General features: G+C 41.4%; 1 protein-coding gene across 1 annotated transcript; it reads left to right on the top strand.

Annotated features, from left to right (window-relative positions):
* Positions 1-6,812: 6,812 nt before the first annotated feature.
* Positions 6,813-8,154, top strand: LOC140861517 (uncharacterized). Its single transcript, XM_073264539.1, has 2 exons — positions 6,813-7,205; positions 8,005-8,154. Exons 1-2 carry the CDS (start codon positions 6,813-6,815, stop codon positions 8,152-8,154), a joined length of 543 nt encoding a protein of 180 aa, XP_073120640.1.
* The last annotated feature ends 431 nt before the right edge of the window (positions 8,155-8,585 follow it).

Below are 8,585 nucleotides of genomic sequence, written 5' to 3'. Positions count from 1 at the left end.
CCGATCGCGAACGGAGCATCCGATCGTGACATCGGAATGTCCGATGTCACCTCACGTGCATAAGCAGTGACGTCATCTTGCTGACATCGGTGATGACGCCAGCCCTATCCAGATCGGAATGTTCGATCCTCCAATGGAACATCCGATCCCGATCGGAGCTTCCGATCTGTGCTTTGGAGCTTCCGATCTACTTCGGATAATTTTAGGCAAAATTTAGTAATTAATTTTCTTAATTACCTTGATTAATTGAGGGTCACTACAGTGTTTGAACTGCCAGCAAGTAAAAGCAGAGCGGAAGCGACCAGGAGGTCTTTTTCATAGCCTATCTGTTTCTGAATGGAAATGGGATCACATTTCTATGGATTTCGTCACGAAGCTACCACGATCCGTTCGAGGATGCGATGCTATTTGGGTAGTGATTGACCGATTGACGAAGTCTGCTTGTTTTATTCCGTACAGGATGATGTATCGTCATGATCAGATGGCTGAGTTGTATGTTAGCAATGTTGTGAGATTGCATGGTGTGCCGAAGTCGATCGTTTCAGACAGAGATCCTAGATTCACTTCGCACTTCTGGCATAGTCTTCAGGAGGCACTTGGTACTCGATTGCATCTGAGTACAGCTTATCATCCTCAGACAGATGGACAATCAGAGCGGACTATCCAGACATTAGAGGATATGCTGCGAGCGGTGGTGCTAGACTTTGGCACTAGTTGGCAGGATTCTTTGCCTCTTGTCGAGTTTTCTTACAACAACAGCTTCCAAGCGAGTATCGGTATGGCGCCTTTTGAGGCTTTGTACGGCAAGAAGTGCCGATCTCCGCTGTTTTGGGATGATTTGTCCGAGTCACCAGATTTGGGGCCGGAAATGCTTCGAGATATGGCAGAGCAGGTTAAGATCATTCAGACCAGAATGAAGTCAGCTCAAGATAGACAGGCGAAGTATGCGAATGTCAGACATAGACCTCTAAGTTTCGAGCAGGGAGACCGTGTTTTTCTTAAGATTTCTCCGTTCAGAGGCACTGTCAGATTCGGTAAGAGAGAGAAGTTATCTCCGAGATTCATCGGTCTGTACGAGATTCTCGAGAAGATAGGCGATCTTGCCTACAGACTTGCACTTCCTCTGTCTTTATCTGGTATTCACGACGTTTTTCACGTCTCTATGCTGCGAAAGTATCATCCAAATCCTTCTCATATCCTTCAGCCTGACGAAGCCGAGTTAGACGAGACTCTGAGCTACTTTGAGCGACCGATTCAGATCCTTGATCGAAAGGAGAAGCAACTCAGAACCAAGTTGATTCCGTTAGTGAAAGTGCAGTGGAGCCGTTACGGAGTCGAGGAAGCGAATTGGGAGACAGAGTCTGACATGAAACAGCGTTTTCCAGAGTTATTCGGATGATGTGAGTTCTTCTTACTGTCTTTAGTTCTTTATTCTATCTTATGAGTTGTGATTCTCGTTGATTTCGAGGACGAAATATTTTTTTAGTGGGGGAGAATTGTAACGCCCCGTTTTTATCTTAAATTAGTTTATTTGAGTTAATCAGAGATTACAGAGTTCTCGAGCCGGTTTGATTTTGATCAGGGTCCTTTTTGCAAATTTTAGAAATTTCAGGCACTAAAACGCAAATATTGATTTTTATATATTATCTACACTTGGATTTGATTGGGGAAGTCTTCTCCTTCTTCCTCATTGCACGCCTCCTCCATTAGAGCCGCCCCTTCTCATTCCAAGCTTTGGGATTTCAGTCCGAGCTCGATCCGTCCGTTAGAAATTATTTCTGAAGGCAGATTAGCGATCACTGCTGCGAGAGCTTCGTTTTATCGTAAGTTTTTCTACGATCAGATACATTCTAGTTTTTGGATGTTGTTAGAATCGTTCTAGATTCGAGTATGTTGTTCTCTTCAGAGTTCTGATCGTTTATTATCTGTCGGTTTTGAATTAGAGCGACGTCCGGATTTGTTATGATTTTTGGAAGCCATTTTCGAAAATGTGGTTTTGAGATTTGTTGGAATTGCCTTGATATGGGTGTATTGGCTTTGATATGAGTTGTGATCGCTATTGAACTGCTGTCTGCGTTGTCGGTTTGTTCAGTTATAGCCGTTATGCCGCCGGTTTGAGCTTTAGAGATTTGAACCATTTTTGGGTTGTTGGACTTTTGCTTGAGTTGAACGTTGTTGTTGATCACTTTTTGTCTCCGTACAGATTCGTTTGGAGTTTTTGAAGCCAGTGTTAATCAGCCTTTTGATCGTCAAGAGATTGGACGAAGAACGGTAAATAGATTCGCCTTGAACCGTTGTTGTTGTTTAGATTGTATAGCTTTTGATACAATCTTTTGTTGTAGCTTAGCCAGAGTTGGAGCTACTGCATTGAAAGGTAAAAGCAGTCATCGTAGCGGGATAGCATACTCGGGACTGTTGGTTCTCGAGTTTCCCTTTTTAAATCACATATTGCATCGATACTTGTTCTAGCATGTGGAACTTGTATTTGGTTGATTGATTGAGTTTTGTTATGTGGCTTATGTTTATGTTTCTGTTATGCATTCATCTTGAGCCTACTTTGATTTCAGCGGGCAATACCGCCCTTTTTGTTTAGACGTTTGGGAACTATGATTGAGTGGCCTAGGTTGTAGTATTTCGCCTAGTGCTAGCATACTCATTATGATTGCTCAAAGTCTAGAGGAGTGGGATACGTGGCACCACCTCGATTGGGAGAGTCGGTGAGTCGTTACGTGATCTCATCCTCGGGATCCCAAAAGCAGAGCAGTACTCCCTTGTTTATCAGAATTGATATCCTTGTTTTAAAGGCATGCATATCATTAGCTTCGACTTGAATATGTTTTTTGATAGCATGTTGTATATTCATTACTTGTTATGTTGTTTTTACTGGGAATGTCATTCTCACCGGTTTATCCGGCTGTTGCTTTGTTTTGTATGTGTACTTGGCAACAGGTGGGGCAGGACCAAGTCAGCAAAGGCCTGGTTAGCAACAAGAGGGAGAGCTAGTAGTGAGACTCGGTTTAGAAGTCGTGTCAGCATGTCTACCTAGTTGTATTTGAACATATTTAGATATCGAACTTCGTTATGTTATTGTATTGTTTATGCGAGCTGTGTTGAAAGTTTGTCGTTACAAATCCAATACTTTTGAGCGGTTGTGTAACCCTAGAATTTCATGTATTAGTTGGAGAACTTGTGATTGTAATGCATGATAAAATGTTGTTGGTTTTGGACTCAAGTTCTAGCATGATTTCTGCTGTTTTTGCTCTGTTTCTGTCACCGCTCGATCCACAAGATCTTGCGGATCGAGCGAGGGCAAGCTGTTCTGTCCTCTGTTTCAAATATTTGGTGGCTCGCTCGATCTGCAAGATATTGAGGATCAAGCGAGGGCTGAGTTTTTCGGGCAGTAACTTTGGCAAAGTTTCTTGCTCGATCCGCAAGATCATGCGGATCGAGCGAGTCACTGTTTCAAAAAAAAAAACTTATTGATTTTATCCTTTGGTTATTGTATGCCTTATTGTTTTTTAATCCCGAGATTAGTTGTTTGGAATCGAGGTCTCACAGGCGGCGAGGACCTCTGAGCATCCGTGGCGAGCTAGCACACCTGTGACCTTCGCCAGCTCATGTTTTAGTTTATTTAGTATATGTTGGGATATTTTATGCATTGAGTTATGTTCCGCATATGTTTACCATTTCTAGTCATTTGCATGGATATTTAATCTGTTCGAGTATTTAAATTTTTGACATGCAATCAATTTTTATTATGTATTAAATTTTATGAAAATATATTTTAAGTATAGTTGCATATATGTATGGGCATATATGCAATATAAAAAAAATTATCGAGGAAGGGTCGTTTCATTTGGTATCAGATCAAGGTCCTTGGAGGGTTAGCTAGCCTATTATGTGGTGTTCAGAAGTCGCACTGTCATTCTGTGAGATTTAAATGATTTTAAGTATATGTTTTACGAATGGGATCCATGAGTTATATTTTCACTAAATTTTTGTTATAATGGTTTTAAATTAAAATACCTAGTTCTACAATACGATTGCATGAGGGATTGATGGATATTCCAATATGCTTTCGAGACGCGTAGTTTGCGATGCGGGTAATCAGGATCCACCTTCGCCTCTACCTTCACCTGCATCTCTATCACTCACAGCTTTTGAGAGGGCCAGCATGGACATGCTAGCTGGTATCACGAGGTTACTTGAGCATCAGTCTGGGCAGCTTAGGAGGGCGCATGAGGAGGACATTGCTGAGAGGTTCTTCAAGCAGGGACCGAAGGAGTTTGCGAGGACCACTGATCCACTTGTGGCTGAGGAGTGGATTCAAGAATTGGAGATGATCTTTGCCTACATGAGGATCCCGGATGTTGATTGAGTTAGATGCGCAATCTGCATGCTAAAGGATGAGGTAGCTCTATGGTGGGAGGGTGGTCTTAACTTGGCTAGGATGACTTGGAGGGATTTCAAGACGGCTTTCTTTGAGAAGTACTTCACGGAGGATATGCGAGGCCAGCTGAATCGTGACTTCATGAGCCTCCAACAGGGAGACAGGACTGTGGCTGAGTATCTGAGGTAGTTCTAGTGGGGCTGTCACTTCGTGCTCATGATTGCTATAGTGGAGAGCGAGAGGCTGGGACATTTTACTTATGGCTTGAGGTGTGACATCAAGCATGATGTTTTCATGGCGAACGTGACGATGTACAAGGAAGCGGTGAATCGAGCATACCGGTCTCTGAGAAGAGGAAGAAGGAGATGCAGGCTGAATTCCAGAGGAAGAGATAGTTCCAGCAGTCATCTAGAGGACAGTCTTTGCAGCAGCAGTAGCAGCAGAAGCTGCAAGGCCAGCAGAGACAGAAGCATCAGGGGGCATTTTCCCCTAGCACTGGAGGGGTACCTTTCTGCATGAGTGTCAGAGGCCTCATGCTGGACAGTGTTTGGTTGGCTTCGACAAGTGCTATCATTACAAGAAGCCGGGACATATTTCAAGGAACTTCCCCAAGGAGAAGCAGACCACGGGGTGCTTATTTGTGGTGCAGGCTGAGGAAACAGATCATGATACTTCTCTTATCGCGGGTAATCTTAATTTGCGTTCTTAAATTTTAGTTATTGGGATGCTTAGTTAAGATTTGCATTGGAAATTTTTTGACTGCTTGTACTTGTGTTTTAGAAATTCATGTGTAGGATGGAAATTGTGAATTTGTGAATTTAACATGCTTAGGATTGAACTTTAGATGCTAATTGGTTGCTCTAGAAGAATGATCTATATCTATTGGGAAATATTCTGTGTGCAGGAAAAGTTAGCATTAGAGGTATTGCTACATTTGCGTTGCTAGATTCTGGAGCAACGCATTCCTTTATCTTTCAGACATTTTTGAGAATTTTTGCAATTTTTTGCTATATGTTTAGATGCGAATGTTGGGTCGGAGAGAATGTTTTGAGAATTCTCTTAGAAATTTGACTGATTACTATTGAAGAATTTAGATTTCACTTTTCTCAGAAATCATTGAGCCAAATGATTTGGTTTAAGAGTACTCTATAGAACGGTATTAGTTTGCTGCAGATATGAAATTCTGGAATTAGACGATAGTCCTAACCGAGTAATGAAGTATTGATTGACACTTAGTTGATATTGTGAGGGATTGAGAAGGAAATTTTGGGATAGCGGAAAACCAGTTACTTGAGTGATTTTATCGATGCTTTCTGGAAATGTTAGAATCCTTCTTGTGATTCATGCATTCCTAGATTCGCATGACATTGGTCATTGAAGATTCAGTCAATTTGGTATCGATTGATATTTCAAGTATGAATTTCATAAATTCGTATTTCTTGAGAACTTGAATTTTAATTTTGGACATGGATAATGATTTGGGTGAGTATTTTTATTTTATTACATTGTGATCTCGATTCTATTTTGTTGACATCATATTTTTACTTGGGACTTTATTTCTTTTTTTGATTAGTGCATGCGGATTTCCTCGTAAGTGAGGCCACGCTGACAGACCTGATTTTTGATTTGTCTTGATGATGGGCATGATGTCATATCGGTTGACTTGTGATCACCTGATTGATATTGATTGAATGGCTCGCATCCCTTGTTCATGGAGCCTTGAGTTTTATTCACTCACCCCTTATATTTAACTTCAAGAGAGTTGTTTTCATTTAGCAGAATTGTCTTTCAGAGTATTGTATTTTGATATTGTTCTGAACCATATCCCTTTGATTTTGATTTGATTATGACCCATCAAGTTATTGATTGAGCTGAGTTATATTTAATGTCATTTTGGCATTGTTTTGGCTCGTAACTGGTAGTGATTGATAGCACCATTAGAATTTAATGTTTGGCGGAAACCAGATAGAATCATGAGTCTGATGATATTGAGGATTATAGTATTTTGAATTAGATTTTGAAGCAGATTCGCAGTCGATTCGAATAGCTATGTCTTGATCCGAATTGAATTAAGCAAGAGAATCAGAAGAGTCTGCATGCAGCTTTGGGGATGAAGTTACTGTTCAGTATTGTTTTTCATCCCCAGACAGATGGACAGTCAGAGCGGGTTATTCAGATCCACTAAGGTTTGTTGAGGGCTTGTGTGATCGACTTTTAGGGCTCGTGGGAGTTGAGATTACCACTAGTGGAGTTTACCTATAACAATAGTTATCAGAAGTTTATAGGTATGGCTCCATACGAAGCTCTTTACGAGAAAAGGTGTAGATCTCATGTACAATGGGACGAGATTGGCGAGAGGATTCTGTTATGGTCCGAGTTAGTTCAGCAGACTACATATATCGTGGTTTGGATTTGAGATAAGATGAGGACCGCACAGAGTCTTCAAAAGAGTTATGCTGACCGACAACGACGAGACCTTGAGTTTGTAGTTGGTGACCATGTCTCTGTGGGAATTGCGCGCATGAAGGGCGTGATGCATTCTGGTAGGCGGGGCAAGCTCAGTCCGAGGTTGATCGATCCGTTCGAGATCCTAGCGAGGGCTGGTACGTTGGCATACCGTATAGAACTACCGCCTAGTCCCACGGCTGTGCACAACGTGTTCCATGTATCGATGTTGCGGAAATATATCTCCAATCCATCTCACGTATTGGATTATGAGCCTCTACACTTGATGTCAGACTTGTCGCTCAAGGAGCGACCAGTGCAAATCTTAGAACATGAGGAGCGGAGGCTTAGGACGCAAGTTCTTCCCATGGTAAAGTTTTGGTGGCTGATCATTTAGAGGAGGAGGCTACCTGGGAGGCCGAGGCCGATATGCGGACGCGTTATCCAGAGCTTATCGGTACATACTCCAATTTCGAGGACTAAATTCCATTTCAAGGGAGAGTTGTAACGCCCCAAAAAAATAATTACCGAATTAATTAGCAATTAAAATAATTATGGAGTTGATAAAATAATTATTACTGCCAAATGAGTTATAGAGTGTATTTACAAAATACACGTGTCAATAAGACAATAAGTTTGACTATTTCTGGATATCTAGTAATATTGACATTTTGGAATATTATTGAGATATTGGAATTTTTTTAATTATTTATGCCAGATAATTTAATTGGAAGAGTATTTGACAAAGTTGACTGGTCAAAGTTTTGGTTGATTGGTCAGAGCCTAAGATTGACTCAATAATTTATTGGATTAAAATAACACAACAGTATTGAATTGGATCGGACCGGGTCATTTTAGGACCAACTTCTATGCATAGTAAGTGGTACCCTCTCTCACGCACAAAACACCAAAACATATACTAAAACCCTAACCCCAAAACGCCCCTCCCGTCGCCGGCTGCCGTGCGCCGCCTGTTGCCGTCAATTGACCATGCCATCTTGTAACTCTCGTCGGGGCGGTCACAACAATACGAGGAATTGTGAGTTGTGATGTCCGATTGGTTCAGTTCAAAGCAAAAATTGCAACGGCACTATTCATCATCTTCCTTGCGCAAAATCGTCGGATTTTAGCTCGATTGATTTGATTTTTGAGATGATATATGGTATTAGGTGATGTGTAGAACATTTCCTAAGCTTGTGGTAGCTTTTTCCGTCATGAATAGTGCAGATTGGAGCTTGGGAAGCTCATGCCGCCGTCGCCTGTTTTTCTCCGATCTACGCCGCACGGTGGTCAAATTCAGTCGTGGCATAGTGCATTAGAATTGTCTCGTCGAGCTCTACAACCCTGCCATATTTCATGAATTTTAGAGTAGTTTTGGACGTCGCCGTCATTGTCTTCGCCGTATTCCCCGATTTTCCGACGACCGTCGGTATGTTAACCATTTTTGACTTGTTCGACGTGATAGATACAAATGTCCAAGTTTTGAGTCGAGATTCGAAACCATGAAGCGGTGAGAATGCAATAAAGTTTGGAAATTTTTGGTCAAAGTTTGATTAGAGTTGACTAAGGTTGACTTTTGACCATTATGTGATTTTTCGCAGATCAGAAGCTAGTTGAGGATATTTAGAGGCAGAAATCAGAAGTTTAGGGATTTGAGATTTCCAGAATTGGAAAGTTATGAGATTCTCGAGTCCCGATCTACCCAACCGTATAAGTTTTTCATGCGTTTTAAACGCAAAGATATGTTATA

The sequence above is a fragment of the Henckelia pumila genome, chromosome 4 (assembly GCF_033568475.1).
Source record: "Henckelia pumila isolate YLH828 chromosome 4, ASM3356847v2, whole genome shotgun sequence".
Taxonomy (NCBI): Eukaryota; Viridiplantae; Streptophyta; class Magnoliopsida; order Lamiales; family Gesneriaceae; genus Henckelia; species Henckelia pumila.
Note: the sequence above shows the minus strand (reverse complement) of the source record. Positions and strands in the feature narration are given on the sequence as shown.

Coding starts and splice junctions, on each gene's coding strand:
- LOC140861517 (XM_073264539.1), top strand. CDS start 6,813: ATGAGGACCGCACAGAGTCTTCAAAAGAGTTATGCTGACCGACAACGA. Junction 7,206..8,004: donor GGACGCAAGTTCTTCCCATG/GTAAAGTTTTGG, acceptor ATATGGTATTAG/GTGATGTGTAGAACATTTCC.